The 20,584-nt window shown below is 53.9% G+C and overlaps 1 protein-coding gene across 1 annotated transcript in view; it reads left to right on the top strand.

Moving 5' to 3' along the window:
* COL5A3 (collagen type V alpha 3 chain) overlaps positions 1-20,584 on the top strand; it is a 38,696-nt gene that overhangs the window by 928 nt on the left and 17,184 nt on the right. Inside the window, exons 2-34 of the mRNA XM_060007678.1 lie at positions 3,009-3,167; positions 3,260-3,449; positions 3,525-3,681; positions 4,380-4,484; positions 5,045-5,197; positions 6,769-6,882; positions 6,987-7,139; positions 8,381-8,428; positions 8,501-8,542; positions 8,862-8,924; positions 9,374-9,448; positions 9,548-9,631; positions 9,772-9,828; positions 9,927-9,980; positions 10,129-10,182; positions 11,075-11,128; positions 11,441-11,494; positions 11,680-11,733; positions 12,095-12,139; positions 12,247-12,300; positions 12,482-12,526; positions 12,677-12,730; positions 12,874-12,918; positions 13,883-13,936; positions 14,039-14,083; positions 14,230-14,283; positions 16,101-16,145; positions 16,253-16,306; positions 16,436-16,543; positions 16,970-17,023; positions 19,299-19,352; positions 20,287-20,331; positions 20,501-20,554. Coding sequence (XP_059863661.1) covers positions 3,009-3,167; positions 3,260-3,449; positions 3,525-3,681; positions 4,380-4,484; positions 5,045-5,197; positions 6,769-6,882; positions 6,987-7,139; positions 8,381-8,428; positions 8,501-8,542; positions 8,862-8,924; positions 9,374-9,448; positions 9,548-9,631; positions 9,772-9,828; positions 9,927-9,980; positions 10,129-10,182; positions 11,075-11,128; positions 11,441-11,494; positions 11,680-11,733; positions 12,095-12,139; positions 12,247-12,300; positions 12,482-12,526; positions 12,677-12,730; positions 12,874-12,918; positions 13,883-13,936; positions 14,039-14,083; positions 14,230-14,283; positions 16,101-16,145; positions 16,253-16,306; positions 16,436-16,543; positions 16,970-17,023; positions 19,299-19,352; positions 20,287-20,331; positions 20,501-20,554 — 2,480 coding nt within the window. The remainder of the gene's footprint in view (positions 1-3,008; positions 3,168-3,259; positions 3,450-3,524; positions 3,682-4,379; positions 4,485-5,044; positions 5,198-6,768; positions 6,883-6,986; positions 7,140-8,380; positions 8,429-8,500; positions 8,543-8,861; positions 8,925-9,373; positions 9,449-9,547; positions 9,632-9,771; positions 9,829-9,926; positions 9,981-10,128; positions 10,183-11,074; positions 11,129-11,440; positions 11,495-11,679; positions 11,734-12,094; positions 12,140-12,246; positions 12,301-12,481; positions 12,527-12,676; positions 12,731-12,873; positions 12,919-13,882; positions 13,937-14,038; positions 14,084-14,229; positions 14,284-16,100; positions 16,146-16,252; positions 16,307-16,435; positions 16,544-16,969; positions 17,024-19,298; positions 19,353-20,286; positions 20,332-20,500; positions 20,555-20,584) is intronic.

Genomic DNA, 20,584 nt, shown 5'->3' with positions numbered 1-20,584 from the left:
GGGGCGGGGCGGGGCACGGGGCGCGGGGCAGTGCACGGGCGGGGGCGGGGGGAGTGGAGGTTGCTCCCCCAAGCTGAGCGAGCCTCGGGTGTTTTTCCTGAGGAATTTCTCAGGGGCCCCCCAGGGGTCCCGGGGGCCGCCGGATGGGTGAGTCAGCGCTGACGCACGCCCAGCTGCACGAATCTGGCTGGACGCCGCGCCCCGCCCCCGAGGGTTCTGGGTCGGGGGCGCCCCGGGGTTCGGGAAAGTCGTGGTCCCTCAAGTGGTGATTGAGGGGGACTTCCCTGGTCTGAGATACCCCAGGTCAGGCCCTCCCCGTAATCCCTCCCTAAGGTGAACTCAGGACCCCAACACACCCACCCCCACTTTCTCACTTTCTCCTTTTCTCCGTAGTCCAGAGAGGTGTGTGTTTACGCGGATAATCCCAAAGTGGCCTATGCCCCACTCCCACGGTCACACATCCGCACAGTCGTGCGATCTCAGGCGTGCACTCAGAATAGAAGGCCGCTGGGACACGAAGAACGTTAAACACCTGGGGCCCACGCCAAGGCAGCCCCATCCGCCACCCGCCCCACGGTCACAGCTTTTGTCACCCACCTACACTTTCAAACTCTCACACACGCTTCCACTGGCATCCATACAACGTAGTCGATGTTCTCAACCCGTCACCCACTCGCCAACTTGGCCACACTCTCACGTATAACCACACTCCTCCATCTGGAGTCTGAGCTATTACTATCACAGGCTCCCGTGCACCACCTGCAGGACCTCGAGCTCACTGCCAGGACCCCAGGACAAGTCAAAGGACTGAACCTAATCCCTCCATCAGAGGCCAAACACCCACAGACATCGACACGCCGCAAAGCACACGCTCAGCTAGTCCCTGGTCCGTACAGAGTCACACACGTGCTCGCACAGTCTCATGCATGTACACAATCGCGCATGTACCTATTTGCACAGACACTCACACCTAGGCTCTCCTACTCATCTGAGAGGGTCCCAGCCATGTCCCATCCCGGTCCCTGCCTGCCTTCTTCCACATCCTAGACCCCCACCTAGCCTCTCCCTGGGGTCCTGACCAGCGCAGGGGAGAATCTGTGGGGGAAGGGCAAGCCAGTTACTTGACAGACTGCCGCCCCCTGGCCCTGCAGGCAGGACTCAATGCCTCTTGTGTGTCTCCTTGTCACAAAGCCAGCCATGGAAAGAAAGGGCAGTTGGTTTCTGAAAGGTCATTACAGAAGGGACACAGATTGAAGCAGGAGACATTTGGGTTAGATGCTGGGAAAGACTTTTAAAATGTTAACGAGCAGTTGGTCAAGGAGAGACCCCCTTCCCAGTGCATAGAAAGTGGAGTCTGGGTGAAAGGAGAGCCCGGGAGAGCCACACGGGGGGGAATCACGGACCTCAGCCCTCCCCTGGGCCCCCGCCCGGAGAGGGGGCAGCTGGGATGATCATTCCACGGGAGAATGACCCTTGTGGTCAGCAGAGCCTGGGAGCCCAGATTTTAGCCCCAGGGGGCTGTAACCCAAATACCTCTTAATAACAACCCAGCCACAGAACAGGCAATTAGAGATGGGGCCGGTGGAGGCAGCAGGGTTAGGGGAGAGAGAGAGAGAGAGGGATGGAGGGAGTAATCCACACACAGAGATATAGAGAGGCACAGAGATAGAGGTATGCAGAGAGAAACAGATGTGAGACCGAGGGAAATACCAATAGGCAGAGACAGAGAGCTAGAGAGTGAGGGAGAGCTGGGAAGTAAGAGAGGGAGGGAGAGAGAAAGACTGATTCAGAGTTGGACACAGAAAGTGGGACAGAGAGAAGGCAGGGAGGGGGAGAGAAGAAAAAGAGAGCAGAACAAGGTTGGGGGCAAGAGAGAGCTGAGGTTGGAACAGGGCTCTGGAGAGTCTGAAGACTGAGGGGTCTGACCCAGGAGGAGCTGGGATGGGGGCGCCCTCATCCAAACCCCTGTCTCCCCCAAGTCTGGCCCCCTACCCTGGATCCCAATGGTGAGATCAGTAGAGCCGCCCCTGGGGTGAGGTCATGGCAGAATCCGGCTCCTGCCAAGAGGCTGGGTCAGGGGGTCAGTGGGACAGTCTGCTGTGGGGAGGGGAGATCAGGCAGGAGTTTGGGGCTCAGGGGAAGACCCCGCCCACCCTTGCCCAAGCCATGTGGTTCCACTTAGCACTGGCCAGGCTGCACCGGGTGGGGCTGGTAGGACAGCCTGGGTTAGGATCTCACTGGACCAGTCCCTTCCTTTGCTGGGATCAGAGGGAGAGGGTCAGAGGGAGGAGGTCAGGAGGTTATCAGAGAGAGGTGATCAGAGGATAAGGTCAGAGGGGGTGATAAAGTGGGGAGGTCCACAGGTCAGATGGAAGAAACTGGGATAGGAAGAGGGAAGAGGTCAGGTGGTAGTCAGAGGGAGGTGGTCAGGGTCAGGTAGAGGAAGGTCAGAGGGGGTGGCCAGGAGAAATCAGCGGGGATCAGGGAAAGAATGGTCAGAGGGAGGAGGTCACGAGTGATGAAGGTCAAGGAGGAGGTCAGAGGGAGGAGGTCATGGGTGATGGTGGTCGAGGAGGAGGTCAGAGGGAGGGGAGCCCAGGGAAGAGGTGGGGAGAACACACTCAAGGAGCCCCTCCTCTCTAAGCGGGTTTCCCCTGGCAAGGGGGGCTTCAGGCCTGGGAAGCAGCCCCAGGGAGCTGGTGCGGGGGAGTGTGGAGAGGGGGACAGTTTGGCTCTGGGGCTCAGGCCAGGAAGCTTTGATTCATCCCAGAACTAGGTCAGCTTTTTTTTTTTCTCACCGAAAACCAAGGGAAAAAAACAGGAGTCAACAGGCTGATGAGGCTGGAACAGCTGTGGAGTGGTGAGGGGGGTATGCGTCCCAGGCCTGCTCCTTCCCCCTGACCCACAGACATAGCTGGGGGGGGGCTGAGTCCCCCAAGCCCGAGCCACTCACGCAGAGTGCTGGGCTTGTTGTAACTGCCCCGCACCCTGGCTTCTTTCCGCAGCAGACCCTGTGGATGTGCTGAAGGCCCTGGGCGTGCGGGGGGGCCAGGCTGGGCTCCCCGAGGGTCCCGGCCTCTGCCCCCAGAGGGTCCCACAGGGCGACCGGGCATTCAGGGTGGGCAAGGCCAGCACGCTCAGTGCCCCCACGTGGGAGCTCTTTCAAGGTGAGTCAGGGTGAGAGGGGCTGTGGTTCATCGTGGGAGCATGGGTCACAGCCGGGCCATTTGAGCTGCCCCTTTTCCCTCTGCCCTCCCAGCCGAGCACTTTCCCGAGAGCTTCTCCGTGCTGATCACTCTGCGTGGCCGGCCAGCCAACCAGTCTGTCCTTCTGTCCGTCTACAATGAGGCCGGTGTCCGGCAGCTGGGCCTGGCGTTGGGGCCGGCTCTGGACCTCCTAGGTGACTCCTTCAGCCCCCTCCCCCAGCAGGTCAACCTCACGGATGGCAGGTGAATGTGGGGAAGGTGGGAGTCCCAGGAGAGGTGGGATGAGCGCGCGCCCCCACTGAGACTGTCCCCTTGCAGGTGGCACCGTGTGGCGGTCAGTGTGGATGGTGGGATGGTGACCCTGGTGGCTGACTGTGCACCTCAGCCCCCCGTACTGAGCCAGGGACCTCAATTCATCAGCACGGCTGGACTTACTGTGCTGGGGACCCAGGACCTCGGGGAGGAGACTTTTGAGGTAGCGCTTCAGTGATGGGGGAAACTGAGGCAGGAGGCAGGAGGGAGATCGGTCCACAGCCTGAATCTGGAGAAGAGAATGGAGAAGGGAACTATCCAGCTTCAACTTAGCGCCAGGAAGCTGAGGAAGGGAGCGCCGGGCATCACGGGTGCATCTTGGTGGCATGTGCCCGCGAGACTGTAAAGCCGTGAACTGATCATTTGTGGTGGTGCCTACTTGGCTTGTGGTGGAAGGATAAGGTCGTGATGTGTGACGGCGCTGCTGGTTGTGATGGTGTGCGATGCCAGCAAGGCACGGAGTCGTGTGGCTCTGGGACAGATGTGTTTTCGATGTGGTGATTGTTATGCGTGTCATGACAGTCCAGGGACCTCATCCTCTTGCTTCCCTCCTTATCCCCAGTACCTTGAAGGGCACCTGGCACACAGTAGGTGTGACCATGTGCCGCGAGTGAAGGAACAATTGTGCCTCTGATGGGACAGAGGTTGTGGGGTGTGGCTTGTGGTTGTGGTTTGGTGTCACCCTGATAGAATCTTCCTCCTCTCAGTTTTTTGGGGCAGAGGGATTTCTGGGGCTGTGGTGGGGCTTCCTCCTCCCTATACTTAGCCTGCTTTGGGTGGAAAAACACCAGACCTTGATGCTTGGAATGGGGGTCGGAGTCAGCCTGCAGACCCCTTCCCAGACCCCCACTCTCTCCCCAGGGAGATATTCAGGAGCTGCTGATAAGCTCAGATCCTCAGGCTGCCTTCCGAGCCTGTGAGCAGTACCTTCCTGGCTGCGACGACCTGGATCCTGTAGCCACAGGGGTGAGTAAGGGGCTTGTCCTGAGGTCGCTGGCTGAGTCATCCCTGGCTCCAGGTCTCAGGAATGAATGAATTCTGAGCCCTATCCAGGGGGCTGAGTGACCCCTGCCCTTAAACTGTTCTTAGGCATGAATGACCTTGACTTCAGGTCACATAACTGACCCTTGGCCCCTCATCATATGATTTACCTTGACCCCAGGTCCCAGGGCTGAGTGAGCCCTGGCTTTAAAAGATAGGACCAGGGCTTCCCTGGTGGCGCAGTGGTTGAGAGTCCGCCTGCCGATGCGGGGGACACGGGTTCGTGCCCCGGTCCGGGAAGATCCCACATGCCGCGGAGCCATGGCCGCTGAGCCTGCGTGTCCGGAGCCTGTGCTCCGCGACGGGAGAGGCCACAACAGTGAGAGGCCCGCGTACCGCCAAAAATAAATAAATAAATAAAATTTAAAATATAATATAAAATAAAAGATAGGACCAACGGACCATGTGCCAGCATGACCCCAGGTGATCTGAGCGATGGGGCCTCCACTCAGGGAATCTGGACCCGACTGGAGTCCTCTTCCCAGGTACCCCAGGGGGAGCCGGAAACCCCTCCCCGTCGGCGGAAGGGGAAGGGAAAAGGGAAGAAAAAAGGGCGAGGTCGTAAGGGGAAGGGCAGGAAGAAGAAGAACAAGGAAGTTTTGGCCCTGAGCCCACCTCCCGTCTCCCTGGAGAACCAGGTAAGGGGTCTACGGTATCTTCCCTCTGTTCTTTGAGATACCTCTGCTTCTGGCCTCTGATCCCCACCGATCCCTTGTGCCTCATGCAAGATCTCTGCCTCTTGTCTCCAATACTGACCTTTGACTTCTCTCAGCTGACCGATCACTTGTCGGGGGGGTCTGGTCCTGTCTTAGGAGCTCTTTCATATCTCCCTCCCAACTCCCAGTTCTGCGGGGGGACTAGAGAGAGGGAGCGCACCCCGTCGGGTACCTTATGATGAGGGGGCTCTTGATGAGGGCTACTGTTTAAGGGGAGCCACTAGCTGGGGTGAACGATGGGTTCGTTAGCTAGCGTGTCATTGTTTGGGGTTGACTGGTTGGGGTCATGGGGGAGGGGTATTCATTGGGGGTCGCTAGCTGGGGGGGGGACACTGATAGAGATTGCTGGTTGGGGGATCATTGTAGAGAGATACTGACTGAGGTTGATGTTCAGGGGTTCCCTAGCTGGAGGTCACTGTTAGAGGTCACTGATGGAGGCCGCTGTTGGTGTTATTGGGGTCTGTAGTTTAGGGTTAATGGTGTGGGGCTCATTGCCAAGGACCACTAGTCGGGCAAGTCCCCAGTGGGGGACCACTGATTAGAAGGCACTAGTGGAATCACCAGCTGGGGTCACTAGCTGGGGGAGTGCCTTTCAGGGGGTCATGGATGAGATGGTTAGTTTGGGAGTCCCTGATGGGTAATTAGTTGGGAAGTCATTGATGGGTCACTGGTTATAGGAATAACTGGTGGGAGGCCAATGATTTGGGTTATTCGTAGGTGTGTATGGGTCATTGGTTAGGTCCCTTAGTGGGGATCACTTGTCACGGGTCATTAATTGGGGGTCATTAATGGGTCACTGGCTGTAGGAATAATTGGGGGCCATTAGTTGGGGGTCACTGGGTAGGTGTCCCTGGTGTGGGCCACTGGTCAGGGTCCTTGGTTGGAGGGTCCCTGGTTGCACTGCATCTGCTCGCCGCATCAGTGGGGAGAAAAAGGGTTATCACTTCAGCCTAGAACAGAGACACCAGGAGTAGCCTACCCTTTCTCAGCCCCTTCCTTAGCCTTCACCTGGGCCCCCATCACCTGCTGTGCGCCCTTAACCCAGTTCCTCTGCAGCTGTCCAGGCCAGGAGGACCTCCCACTCCTTCTCTGACTGTGGCCTGGCTGGCTGACAGACTGCTGAGATCTGCCTTGAGAGGACATATGGGATAGGCTTCCGGGAGTCTGGCCCTGAGTGGTGGACATTGACCCTGACCCCTGGGCTTTGGAGCCAGCCCCACTCTGCCTTCCAGGCCTTCCAGACCTGCCAGCCCTGCCCCTCCTCCACACACAAGGGCTCTCCCTGCTGGCTGTCCTTGTCCAGCCAGCACACCTTCGCCTGCACTGGCCAGCCCCCTGCCCCATACCCCTGTGATGTTTTTTTTGGGGAATCCTCCTCTGTCCCCCTCCCTAGACTGGGTGCTCTGGGAGAGAGAGTCTGTCTCTTCCTTCGTCTCCCTTTTGTCTTGATTGTCCTGACCCCAGACCTGGTACCTTCTCTGTCCTTCCTCCAGACCTCCACTGACATCCCCAAGACAGAGACACCAGCTCCAACTCTGCCTCCAACTCCCGCGCCTTTGGTCATCACCACGACTGTGGCCATTGGCAGCAACGTCACCGTCCTAGAGGTTGTGGGAAGTGGACGAGGCTGGAAGGGAAGGTCCTGGGACAGTGGTGGTGGCAGACAATGAAGAGGCCAGGGGTAAACTTTGGTCTGTCCCAATGTCCTCAGGAGAGCTTGGACCCCGACAATGGAACTGAACTGGAGACCGTGGAGACTGAGTTAGCCAGAGAAGAAGAAGAAGAAGAAGAAGGTGGTCCCACCATGGGCCCCCACTTCCGGGCAGCAGAACAGTCATGGAGGACTGAGTTGCAGATCTTTCCTGTGCGTCTGGGTGGCTGGGTTAGGTGCAGGGGGAGGGACTCCTACCTGGAGCCACACATAGCTGCCTTCTCTTTTTTGCTTTCTTTTTATCTTGCCTAGAATGCCTTCCCACCACCCCAGTGCAGTTGACAAATATTTATCTACAGACACTACGCTAATGTGACAGGCATTGTGCTAATGAATGGCTCTGTGGGTAGGGTGATTCATCTGGTTTCTAGCCTAAGCGTGATGAGAAGCCACTTGAGATGGAATACGATCTGACTTGGGAGTTTTCAAAGCTCTCTCTAGCTGCCGAACAGCATATGGACTGTAGGGGGAGCCAGAGGGGCAGCAGGGAAACCAGTAGTCTATGCAAAACAGAGTGGTGACCTGGATGAGGGTGGTGGCTGTAGCGGTGTGGTGGGGATAGAGAAAAGTTGGACAGATTGGGGACGTGCCCCGTTTTGCTCTTGCTGCTGTATGTGGAGAACAATTCAAAAATGACCGGGTGGATGCACAGTGGCGCCACTGAGTAGGATGGGGAAGCCTGACGGAGGAGCAGGTGGAAAGTGTCAAGGATCTCATTTTGGATGTGCTCAACGGGCAACCCTTGTCTGATTGTCAGTGCAAGTGATGGGTTAGAAAATTCTGGAGTTCAAGGAAGATGGTCTAGCCTGGAGATAAAGACTTGGAACTCATCAGCGGAGAGACGCTATCTTCAGCTAAGGGATGAGATTGCCTAGGAGCTTAAGGCAGACAGAGAAGGTGTCTAGGTTCTAGCTTTGGTGTTGGACAGGGGAGAAGGTGAATAATCCTAACCATCTTACTCCGAGTGCCTGGTATGTGCTAAGCATTGTTTTAGCTTCTTTATCTTCCCGTGGGATGTATACAGTCGGCGTTCACCCACGCACCATGCAGGTGAGGCCATAGGAGTTGAATAAGTTGCCCGACATCACTCAGCTTTTGAGAGGCAGCTCCAGGATGAGGACTCCACAGTATGCCCCAGGGTTCATGTTCCTTACCCTGCTGCAACGTGGCCAGCTTGACACTGGAGGATGAGCTGCTCAAAACATACTGGTTGAAGAAAGGACAGCAGAGACAGCTCAGAGGGTGGACTCTGTGCATGCATGTGTGCCTGTGTGTGTGTGTGTGTGTGTGTGTGTGTGTGTGTGTGTGTGAGATGAGTGGAAGGTAAGTTAGCTGAGAGTTCTATGTCTGAGTTCCAGGACTCACACCTCTTCTCTTTCCATCCCCTGCCCCAGGGCGCTGGGGAGAAGGGAGAAAAAGGAGAACCGGCCGTGATTGAACAGGTGAGGGGCCTGGGGCCGGAGGACGTGGCGGGGTCTGTGCTAGAATGGGGGTCACACTTATTTCTCCCCCAGGGACAGCAGTTTGAAGGACTTCCAGGAGGCCCAGGACCCCAAGTGAGCCATGGCTGCATTCCCCTCTTCTTGTCTTTTACTTCCAGTTGGGGTGTTTGATCCTCTGGGGTGGGGAGTTAGGGTGTAATGTTGCCAGATCATTTGAAGACGATTGGATATTTGAGGCTCAAAAGATGAGTAAAAATAGGGGTTGAGAGGTAAAGTTGGGGGTTTATAGGTGTCAGTATAGTATTGAGGGGCCAGGGGTGGCTCGGTGATGGGGTAGGAGGGTCAGTATGGGGTCAGTGTCAGTGGTGGTTTGGAAGTCAGCCTGGCTCAGACTTTGCATTTGTCATGACCTCTGTTCCTCTGTCCCCAACAGGGGGTGGTTGGCCCCTCAGGTCCTCCTGGCCCGCCAGGATTCCCTGGGGACCCTGGTCTACCGGTAAGAGACTTCCTGTGCGGTGTAAACTCCTGGGAGAGTGAGGTTTCAAGTTGGCAGCATGGCTGCGACTGGAGCTGGCTCTGACCCTTCCTCTTCATCCTCCTCCCCGTCTGGAAATTATCATTCTGTCTCCTCTTCTGTCTCTGGGAGGGGGCGCTCTCCCCTGCCTTCCTCCTTCTGTCTCTATCCCTGAGTGTCTTTCATCTCTGTCTTTCTCCCTATGTCTCTGTGCCCATTTCCTCTTCTCTCTTTTGTCTGTCTGTCTGTCTCTTTCTGTTTTTGTCTCTTCCACTTTTTATGACTCTTTCTCCTTCCCTCCATTTCTCTTTCTCTCACCATCTGTCTCTTCTCTCTCTCTCTCTCCCTGCCTCCATCTTTCTCTGTCTCTCCCTCCTTGCCTCTCTCCATCTCTCTACCTCCATCCCTCTCTGTCTCTGTCCCTCTCTCAGGGCCCCGCTGGCCTCCCAGGAATCCCTGGCGTTGATGGGATCCGGGGTCTACCAGGCACTGTGATCATGATACCGGTAAGAGGGAGAGAGGGTGGCACAGCCTTGGGGAGTAGAATCCTGACCAAGGAGGAGGGCCTCTCCTGGAGGCTTCCCTCACTACTAGTTGCCCCCTAGTTCCAGTTTGCAAGAGGCTCCCTCAAAGGACCCCCAGTCTCCTTCCAGCAGGCCCAGGCTCAGGCAGTCCTGCAACAGGCTCAGGTGAGTGGAGGACAACTGGGAGAATGTCAGGGGGTGATGGGAGGAAACTGAGAGAATGACAGAGATGGGAGATGGTGAATAGTCAGGAGACAGGTGTATATTTAACTTCTGTTGATGGCTTTGTTCCCCTGTCTCTTCAGCTCTCTATGAAAGGCCCCCCTGGCCTGGTGGGGCTCACTGGGCGCCCAGGCCCCGTGGTGAGTAAGGAGGCTGTGTGGAGTGGGGAGTACATAAGCGGAGATGACTCTAACTCAAACTCCCTCTAAATGCATTACCTTATCTTTCTTCCTCCAAGGGTCTCCCTGGGTATCCAGGTCTAAAAGGAGAGATGGGAGAAATGGGGCCACAGGTGAGATTTGTGGGGGTGGGGACAGGGTTGATGGGAAGGGTCTTCTCACAGGGCTACAGGATAGAGTGCTAGCTGGGGAAAATGGCAAAGCGGCTGCAAACCCTTGCAATTACTGACATTTTTCTTCCTCATTTCCTTTCTCTTCTAGGGCCCCCGAGGACTTCAGGGACCTCGTGGACCCCCTGGCAGACAGGGAAAGATGGTGAGTGACTCCTAGGTCCTCAGGTCATCCCTTATCCATCTCCCAACACCCAACAGGAGCCTCAGCTCTGTGCTCCCAGGGTCTGCTGGTGTCATTGGTGGGATAAGAGCACTGAGGACAGGGAATGACAGTACACTGAGGGTGTGACAAAGGAATCTGGCCAAGTCCCCGAGTCTGGGAGGACTTGCAGAGGAATGATGCTTGAACTGAGATCTGAGGTATAACCAGGGAAAAAGGAGAGGAAGGGCATTCCAAGTAGAAAGAACAGCACATGCAAAAGAAAAGACTGGCACATCGGGGGAAATGATGAACAGGATAATTCCAGATAGGTTTTTTTAATTTATTTTTTGGCCGTGTTGTGTTTTTGTTGCTGTGTGCATGCTTTTCTCTAGCTGTGGTGAGCAGGGGCTACTCTTTGTTGCGGTGTGCGGCCTTCTCATTGTAGTGGCTTCTCCTGGTGTGGAGCACAGGTTCTAGGTGTGTGGGCTTCAGTAGCTGCAGCACACGGGCTCGGTAGTTGTGGCACATGGGCTTAGTTGCTCTGCGGCAGGTGGGATCTTCCCGGACCAGGCACCGAACCCGTGTCCCCTGCATTGGCAGGTGGATTCTTCACCACTGCGCCACCAGGGAAGCCCTCCAGATAGTCTTAAAGCGCCATGAGGAACATACAGCAGGGAAATTAATGGAGACTGAACATGAGTGTTCTTAATTTTTGTGATGATGATAACTTGAGCTAGAGAAAGGGCACTAGGGCTAAAGAATAATGGATGGGTTTGAGATATATTTAAGAGGTTAAATTGGTACATATAGAAGCTCCCAGCATAAGACACTGCATGAGGAAGGTGCTCGATACATGGTAGTAGATATCTTGATGATGTCATCTCCCCCATAGGGCCGCCCTGGAGCAGATGGGGCTCGAGGCCTCCCAGGGGACACAGGACCTAAGGTAGGTGATGGGGCCAGGCCTGGGACTTGGAGGGACTGTCAGGGTAGAGGATTCAAAGCTCAGCTGGCGTTTCTTTCTTTCTTTTTTCTTCCAATTTATTTTAATTCATTTATTTTAAAATATTTATTATTTATTTATTTATTTTGGCTGTGCCAGGTCTTAGCTGTGGCATGCGAACTCTTAGTTGCGGCATGCATGTGGGATCTAGTTCCCCGACCAGGGATCGAACCCGGGCCCCCCTGCATTGGGAGCAAGGAGTCTTTCCCACTGGACCCCCCAGGGAAGTCCCTCAGCTGATGTTTCTTTGTGCAGGGTGATCAGGGCTTTGACGGCCTGCCAGGGCTGCCTGGAGAGAAGGGCCAGAGGGTGAGTGTGTGAGACCCCTCCCCCATATGCAAGCCCCCTCCCAATGTTCATAACACCCTCCCCACCCCCAATATCAGAGCCTCCGTTCCTGGGTCTGAGTCCTCACCCCTAATACCCCATCTCCTTTCCTGGGGGCTGGTCTCCACTTGTTGACTCTGAACTGCCCTCTGTGTTCCCCACTCCAGGGTGACTTTGGTCATGTGGGGCAACCTGGCCCCCCAGGAGAGGATGGTGAGAAGGTAAGTTTGGAAGAGAGTTAGGGGGTGGTTTGGAAGCTAGAAAGCCAGAACGGGAGGAGTAGAGCATTCAGGAACCTGGGGGAGGGGTGAAGGTCTGCACTGGAGAGTCAGGAGACCCCGGTGGGGCTCAAAGAGACAGGCTGAGAGTTGTGGGGTTAGGACTAGAGTTGAGGGGTTAAACCCAGGATTGCAGGTCCAGGATCGGGGTCAGGGGCCTGAATCAAATCACGTATACGCAGTTGGCTGGATCCTGCCACACACTCTGACTCTGAGAGTCCCTGGAAGGGGCTGCCGATATGAGAGAAGGTGATTCTCTGAGGGTTATACCTCCCCCCTCCCCAAGTCATATGCTTTCCCACAGGGAGCAGAGGGACCTCCTGGGCCCACCGGCCAGGCTGGAGAGCCGGTGAGTATCAGGGACCCCTGGGCCCCTTGCCTGGCACAGGGGAGGGAGTCAGCACTCATAGGACCTCAGAGCAGTGATGCTGGAATAACTTTCCTACCTCCTTGCAGGGCCCCCGAGGACTGATTGGCCCTAGAGGCTCCCCTGGCCCCTTGGGACGCCCGGTGAGAATGTCGCTGTCTCTCTACATCCTGTTTGTCTTTTTCTCACCTTTATCTCCTCTGCATGTCCATTTCTGTTGCCTGGATTCTCTGTCCACTCACCTTTTCACCTGTGCCTCTCAGTGTCTCAGACGCAGGCTCCTGTGCCTGGGTCTGCCCTGGTCTCACACCCTCTCCTCCCCAGGGTGTAGTTGGAAGTGACGGTGCTCCAGGTGCCAAAGGAAATGTGGTATGTGTTCTGATCCCTGATGCGTTCTGACACTCTGACCCTCGGACCACCCATATCCTTGTCCACTCCCATGATCCCCCGTTTCAACTTCCCTGACACCTCAACACCATAATCCCTTCCAGCTTCACAGAACCCTCACTTTCTCCCCAGGGTCCTCCAGGAGAACCAGGCCCCCCAGGACAGCAGGGAAATCCCGGGTCCCAGGTTTGAGCTATCTTTCCTGACAGAGGGGGCGGGGTGTCGTGGCGCTCAGCGGAGGTCATAGACCGCTCCTGGCTTCCCCAGCCTCTGTACTTGCTGCCGCTTTCTCATGCTTTCCTTCTCCCCTTTTTAAAAAATATTTCCAGGGAATCCCCGGCCCCCAGGGACCCATTGGCACTCCTGGGGAGAAGGTGAGTGACAACTCTCCCTCCCTTCCCTCTCCTCCCCCAACATCTTTTCCCTTCAACTCTGCCTGCAGGAAAATCTTCCCACCAGGGCCCCTTTTGTAAGCCCTGGATAATGCAACATTCCCTAAATAAGCTCAGAGTTACCAAATGTCATTGCTGGGGAGGGGTTGATGGCCAGAAACAGAACTGCACCAAGGCTAGATCAGACGGGGATATTGTCAGGAGAGAGGAGAACCCTCAGGAGCCAATCATAGAAAATATTACCAAGGCTCACGGGCCAGGAAATCCATTTGTCTCGGGTCTTGTGGTGTCATCTTTCTTCCTCTGCACATCTGTTTCCATCTCCCATGAAAAACAGGCTTCTTTCTATTTCCATCTTAGTCTGTTCTTACCCCAGCTTCTGTTTCTACACACCCTTGTGCTGCTCTGTCACTATTTCAGTCCCCAGTTCCTTATGACCTTACAGTTTCTTTATCCAAATCCATCTGGTCATAGTTTCTATTAGCAAGATATCCCTTACCTCAAAATTTCAGGAGAGAATCTGATTGGCTTATCTGGGCCAAGTGCCCGCCTCTGGACTTGTCAATGGTTTGCAGGACATAGGGGGTCACCTCAGGCCTGCCTAGGCCCACACCCACACCTCTTCAGATGGAGCTGTGGGTTGGAGGTGCTTCTAAAGGAAGAGATGTGGCTGGGGAGCCCCCCACCCCAGCATGCCTCTCACACTGTTTTTACATCCCTTGTCTCAGCCCTCCCAGAAGCAGAGGATTTCTGAGGCACAGAGAGGGGAGAGAGCTTGTCCAAGGTCACACAGCAAGTTTGGAAGAGCTGAGGATAGGTTTCCTGGCCAGTAGGATCTGTTTTTTCTCTAACCTTGAGGTAGCTGTATGTCTGAGTAGGGACGTTCCTGGTGGAATGGCCAGGCTCTGAGACCCTCTGTCTCCCCCTACTGTTCATCTTCTTTCAGGGTCCCCCTGGGAACCCAGGAATTCCAGGCCTCCCAGGATCTGATGGCCCTGTGGTGAGAACTAGATTCTGGGAGAAGGAGGAAGGAGAAGTGGGGAGGCTTGGGAATTTGGATGGCATATCAGGTCTCGGACAACTTAGAATGTTTATCTCCTAGGGTCACCCAGGTCATGAGGGCCCAACAGGAGAGAAAGGGGCCCAGGTAAGTGACCTGGAGACGGGCTGATTTGGGGATGAGGGTTGGCAGGCAGGGCCAGGAGTCAGGGGCTATTAATGAGAAGAGAGATGAGGGCACTGGGAACATGGAGGGGGGAGAACAGGATGGCACTCATCTTATGTCCATCTCAGGGTCCAGCAGGGTCGGCAGGCCCTCCGGGCTATCCTGGACCTCGGGGTGTGAAGGTAAGTGATACTTGGGACCTGCAGATAGAGGTTTTTTTTTGGCCGTGCCGCACGACTTGTGGGACCTTAGTTCCCCGACCAGGCATCAAACCCAGGCCCTCGGCAGTGAAAGTGCGGAGCCCTGACCACTGGACTGCCAGGGAATTCCCTGCAGATAGGGTTGATCCATCAGCATGGACCTCTGGAAGCCAGCTCTATCAGAAACTTCTGTGTGTGTGATGAGAGGAATCAGTCTGCCAGGCAAGGTGTGGTAGAAGTGACAATATATAGCTACTTTGGAGCTGAAAAGCCAAAGGGTAACAGTACAGCATGGTTGTCACCTCGTAGTTGAGAACAGTTAAACCCATTAGAGGCTGAACCCATTTCACTGGAAGCACACACATCACGTCCAGGTCCAGGTCAGCACACTGTAATCAAGCAGAGGGTTGTTTGAAAGCTCAAGCCCAGAGCCATACCATGTGCAAGCCCAGAAATGCTAAGACGAGCTGAGAGCTGAACTGAATAGAGATTCACTGTTGACCCAGCGCAGGGACATTGGAATTCACATCTATATGGTAGCTAAGTCCAGTTACATTGTGGCCAAGTACAGGTATCCATTACCTGTAGTCTAAAAACAGAGTTTGATGGTAGCCAAGAGCTGGCTCCTCCTATTTTTGCATTATAGACAAGCTTAGTTACACTATAACCAAGGAGGTGGTTGTATTGTAACTGGCCACAAAATCCTGTGTCCAAACTCAGAGTTCCATTGTAGCCAGGCATGGTTTTCTATATATAGTTGAAGGCTATGTTGTTGCTGAGTCTAGTTACATGGTGGCCGTGGCCAGAGAACAATTGTAGCCAAGCTCAGTTACACTGTGGCCAATGAATTGCCCTGTGGCTAGAGACAGTCATGCTATTGTCAAAACGCACGGTTAGGGCTTCCCTGGTGCCGCAGTGGTTGAGAGTCCGCCTGCCGATGCAGGGGACACGGGTTCGCGCCCCGGTCCGGGAGGATCCCACATGCCGCGGAGTGGCTGGGCCCGTGAGCCATGGCCCCTGAGCCTGCGCGTCCGGAGCCTGTGCTCCGCAATGGGAGAGGCCACAACAGTGAGAGGCCCGCGTACCGCAAAAAAACAAAAACAAAACCACATAGTTATATTGTATCCAAGTATAATTTTGTTGTAGTCACTGAGTTCGGTTAATATCGTGTCTCCCTGTGGCTGGAAACAGTCATGCTATTGTGAAAACACAGTTGTATTGTATCCAAGTACAATTTCATTTTAGTGGCTGAGCTCAGTTACACTGTAGCCAAGTGCAGCTTTTCTTGTGGCCCAAGTCCAGAATTTGGCTGGAGCAGCATCTGGGCTTGCACTGAGCAGTCTTGCTGTAGCCAAGCACAGACTCCCCTTGTTGCCAGGCACAGAGTTGCATTGTAGCCAGCACAATGGGAAACATTCCTTTGCCTTTAGAATGCAGCCGGGGCCTGGAATGTTCATCCTCTTTCTCCTGCCAGAAGGAACCGTGGACACAGTGTCCCCGGGAGATGGGAATCAATTACTTGGAAATTTGGCCTTCCCTGCACTCCCCCACACAGATGACCTTGGGAGGCTGCCAGTGGGAAGGGGTGGGGGGAGAGGCAGCCTCTTGCACACCATACTAGCAGACTTTGGGGAAAGATAATTTCCTCTGGGGCTGACCCTCACCCCCCTTCCTCCAGTCTGACATCCGCTTGGGACTCTCCTGGCTGTTTCAGGGCAAGGGACTGAGTCCGGGGCCCGAGTCTGGGGCCCTTCTTAAGTGGGGGGAGTGGGGGACCTGAGAGCTTTTATATTTTTCAGGGTACCTCTGGCAACCGGGGCCTCCAGGGGGAGAAAGGAGAGAAGGTGAGAAGGGAGGGGATTCCTTGAGGGGGGAACCCTAATAATGGGGCTCTGGCTGTGTCCCTTCCCTGAAGCCCTGACATCTGATCTCTGTACTGTCTTCCACCCAGGGAGAGGATGGCTTCCCAGGCTTCAAGGGTGATGTAGGGCTTAAAGGCGATTGGGTAAGATGACCTCCAGAGGAGGGGTCTGGTGGATCTGGGGGACTTGGGAAAGAGAGGGAGGGGGTGGACTGGGGCAAAGACAGGAATGACAAAGGGACTGATGTCAGGGCTTCTCCTTTTCTATTCCAGGGGCAACCCGGACCCCCAGGTCCTCGGGGAGAGGATGGTCCTGAAGGGCTGAAGGGGCAGGTGGGGCTTGCTGGTGAGGAGGGGCCCCCAGGCTCAGCTGGGGAGAAGGTGAGTGGACCTGGTCACCCCCTCCAGTCTATACCCCAGCTTCTAGCCTGCAGGCAAGGTGTTCCCTGGCCCTTTGCCTTCTGCCCTCTGCTCTTTTATCTCCAACTTCAGGAGGCTCTCAGCTCCTTCAGTTCCCCAGCTCAGCATTACAGAGCAATTCCATGCACTTTATCTTATTTTTATCCCCATAACCACCACAGGCAACAGACTTTTTTACCCCCATTTTACAGACAAGGAAACTGAGATTTGGAATGGTTGAATGAGTTGCCCAAGGACATACCCCTAGCAGGCAGGGGCCAGGACTTGAACCCATGTTTCCCTGAATCCCCCACCCCTACCCCTGCAACCATGCCCCAGCCTTCCTGCCCCTCCCCCACTTACCTCCAAGTTGCAGTCTCTGACCTTTGTCCCATAATCTCTCTGCAGGGCAAGCTTGGGGTGCCAGGTCTCCCAGGTTACCCAGGACGTCCAGGCCCTAAGGTCAGAAGCTACCAGGAGGGTGGTGGGCAAGGGCAGGGTTCAGAGACTGATTAACGTCTGGGGGTCCGGGCTGTGGTCTGAGGGTGTGAGCTGTCCACCCCATGGGGCATTGAAAGTGTAAGATGTGGGCTTTGGCATCAGACAAACTTAGGCTCAAACACCCAGCCTTATCTGCTAAGTGACCTTGAGTAAGTCACACTTTACCTGCTAAATGATCTTGAACAAGTCTATTGAACCCATTTTCTCAGTTACGAAAGGGAGATACCAGTAGTATCTACCTCATCAATTTGATGATGATAAAATTGATGATTTGGTGATAATAAAACTGTAGGATCCTTCTTATTTGGTATGATTGAGGTTGGTTCAAACAAGTCAGTAAGGAGGAGAATCATAAAAAATACATATTTTACATATCTTGAATTAATTATAACTTAGAATGTACTTATGTAAAACTGTACATTTGGCTGCCAATGTTTTGATGAATGAGGCTATTGGTAAGACATGTCTTTCTGCCTAAACCACACCCATATTACATCACTGATGATTTATAGTTTTTTTTACATAAAGTGGAGCGGAAACGCAAAGACACTTGGGAAGAAATCTGAGTGCAGAATCCTTCTTGAGTTCCACACTTTTGGTATCTCGATCTAGCAGTTATCTTGCCCGTGCCTAATTGGACAGTGTTTTTTTTTTAGTGACTTCCCTTTACATTGAGTCTTTTCCATTTAACCTAGATTTTACAGATCTCTTTCTTTTCCCTTTCTACATTTCATCAGTTTTTGTAAGGTTTCATTAAGTCACATGACCCCAATAGCAAGGGCAACTGATATAAATAGGTTTGGGATTAACTCAAGGTATCAAAACGAAGAGCAGAACTCAGCCTGTTGGAACAGAAATTCATGGGAGTTAGAACAAAGTCTCGTAGCCAGGACTGATCAGTGTGTCTTGGGCAACAAGCAATGAATACTTTACAGGAGGCCTGATATGTCGGCCTGGTTGAGGTCAGTGTCTTATTCAGCTTGGGTTGCTAGAGTAAAAATACCTTAGGCTGGGTGATTTAAACACAGAAATTTATTCTGGAGGCCAGAAGTCTGAGATCAGAGTGCCAGCATGGTTGGATTCTGGTGAGGGCTTTTCTCCTGGTTTGTAGATGAACATTTTCTGTCTTTGTCCTCACATAGGGGAGAGGGAGAAGGAGAGAGAGAGAGAGAGCGAGAGAGAGAGAGAGAAAGAGAGAGAGAGAGAGAGAGATCTAGTCTCCTCTTCTTCTTATAAAGACACTAATCCCATTCACGAGGGCCCCACCCTCATGACCTACTTACTTCCCAAAGGCCCAACCTCCAAATATTATCACACTAGGGACTGAGGCTTCAGCATATGAATTTTGGGAGGAGACAAACATTCAGTCCATAGCACTTACTAATAATCAGCATGAATAACAAAGACAGCGAATATTTCTCGAGCACATACTATGTGCCAAGTACCTTTAAAAAAAAAAAACCCACTTTCTATATATATCCCATTTAATCCTAACGAAAACCTTGTGAAGGAGGTATTGTTGGTATCCCCAGGCTACAAAGGAGACTGATGCTCAGAGGGGTCAATCCATTTGTCCAGGGCCACACAGCTAATTTAGTGATGGATCTAGGATTCAAAACACAGTGAGGGGTGAGAGGGGATATCAGAGCATATGATGTTTTCCCCCAGGTCAAGGGACGATGGGCAGGAAAGCAAGTACTGGAGGCAGTCAATTAACAAGTATTGAGTAAGACACCACCATGTGCCAGGCAGTAGGGAATAAGACCAGAGCATTATGTCCTAGTCTTCGAATAAGTAAACAGATGAGCAGGGTCATTTCAATACAAATATTATAGGGGAAACAAAATAGGACGTGATAAACAGAGCATGACTTGAGGATGTGGTGGTCAGGATGATGGCGGAAAGCTTCTCTAAGGAGGTGATGTCTGAATGAGATTTAAATGATGAGGAGTAGCTGGCTTTGTGGGGATCTGAGAGAAGAGCATTTTAGGCAAAGGCAGCCAGTGCAATGGCCCTGAGGCAGGAATGTACTGGTATCTGAGTAGCATTAAAGAGGCCAGTGTGGCTGGAATGGAGTGAGCAAGGGAGGGGCTGCTCACTGGGGCTGGAGGGGCCGAAGACTTTCTGGAATCACTGGCCTGGAAATGCCTGAAAAGATGGGGTGGCTGAATGCGGTGAGGGGCTAACGTCACCCACTCCTCACACCCATGTCTTCTCTCTCATCCTCTTTACTCAGGGATCTATTGGCTTTCCCGGGCCCCTGGCACCATTAGGAGAAAAAGGGAAGCGGGTGAGTCGCAATCCAGGGGTCAGGGGGGAGGGAAGGGCTTGCATGAGAGGAACAGAGCGTATGGCTGTGCGTGATAGCACGTGGGGCCCTAGGTGGCTGTGTCTATGCCTGGAAGCACTTGTGTGCACACCTATTGCCATGTGCAGTGCAGGGCACACGTAGGTGATCCCACCTGGCATTACAGCAAATGCGCCTGCGTGTCTGTGTACGCATGTGCCTCCCGTGTGCCTTTCAGTACAGATTAGATGGGGTCTGGGTGCTGCAGCCTAGGGGCCTGTGACTGGGTGAACGAGGGCACCAGCTGCACGTACGTTGTGTGACTATGGGCATACATGTGTGAGGGGGTATGTCGAAGTGTGTGAAAGAGTAGGGAAATACACATATGTGTGTGTTTCTGCACACCTGGGGGATTGTGTATACATGCATGCGTTGTTTCGCTATGGGTGCACTGTAGCTATGTAAATGGTCATTGTGTATATGCACACAAGGGTTTGTATACTGCTGTGTTTATCAGGACCGTGTCCTCACATGAATCCATGCACATACGTGTTTACACTGGATAGACACGTGTGCAAGGGACATATTACATGACAGGCTCCGAGTGTCATCTCGAAGCTGCGGTCCCCCCTTGCGTGCTGCGTTGGCATGCAGTCATGTGTGCATACCATGCAGCTGTGATAAATAGGTGTCTGTGTGAGCAGATGTGCTTGTATGTGTGGACCTGTAGGTGCAATCATAATATAATTGGGTGCCTGTGATCTTTGCGTAGTTGCAGGTGTAAGCTGTACTGATGCGTGCGTGTGAGTGAAAGGCTTGCAAATGAATGTGGGGCAGGCATCTTTCCATGTCTCTGACTGGGTGCATTTGTGTGTTTGTGTCATGTATTTGCACCATCACCCTCTTCTGCTTCCCCCTCATCTAATTTACATTCCAGGGGAAGGCTGGGCAGCCAGGCCCGGAAGGAGAGCGGGGACCACCAGTAAGAAAATGGGGGCAGGGCTGGAAGGAGGGGCTACGAGAGGAGAAGTGGGCGGGAAGAGGGTTTGGGTTACTTCAGGTAGTCATGGTGGGGGGACCCAGAGGACTCATCCTCATCTCCTAGGCTCCCCCACCCTCTCACTTCCAATGTTTGCTTCTTTTCTATTCAGGGCTCCCGTGGAGAGAGGGGGCAACCAGGTGCCACAGGGCAACCAGGCCCCAAGGTATGGGGTGGGTGGGTGGTCAGGCCCCCC

This window comes from Delphinus delphis, chromosome 3, assembly GCF_949987515.2.
Source record: "Delphinus delphis chromosome 3, mDelDel1.2, whole genome shotgun sequence".
Lineage (NCBI taxonomy): Eukaryota > Metazoa > Chordata > Mammalia > Artiodactyla > Delphinidae > Delphinus > Delphinus delphis.
Note: the sequence above shows the minus strand (reverse complement) of the source record. Positions and strands in the feature narration are given on the sequence as shown.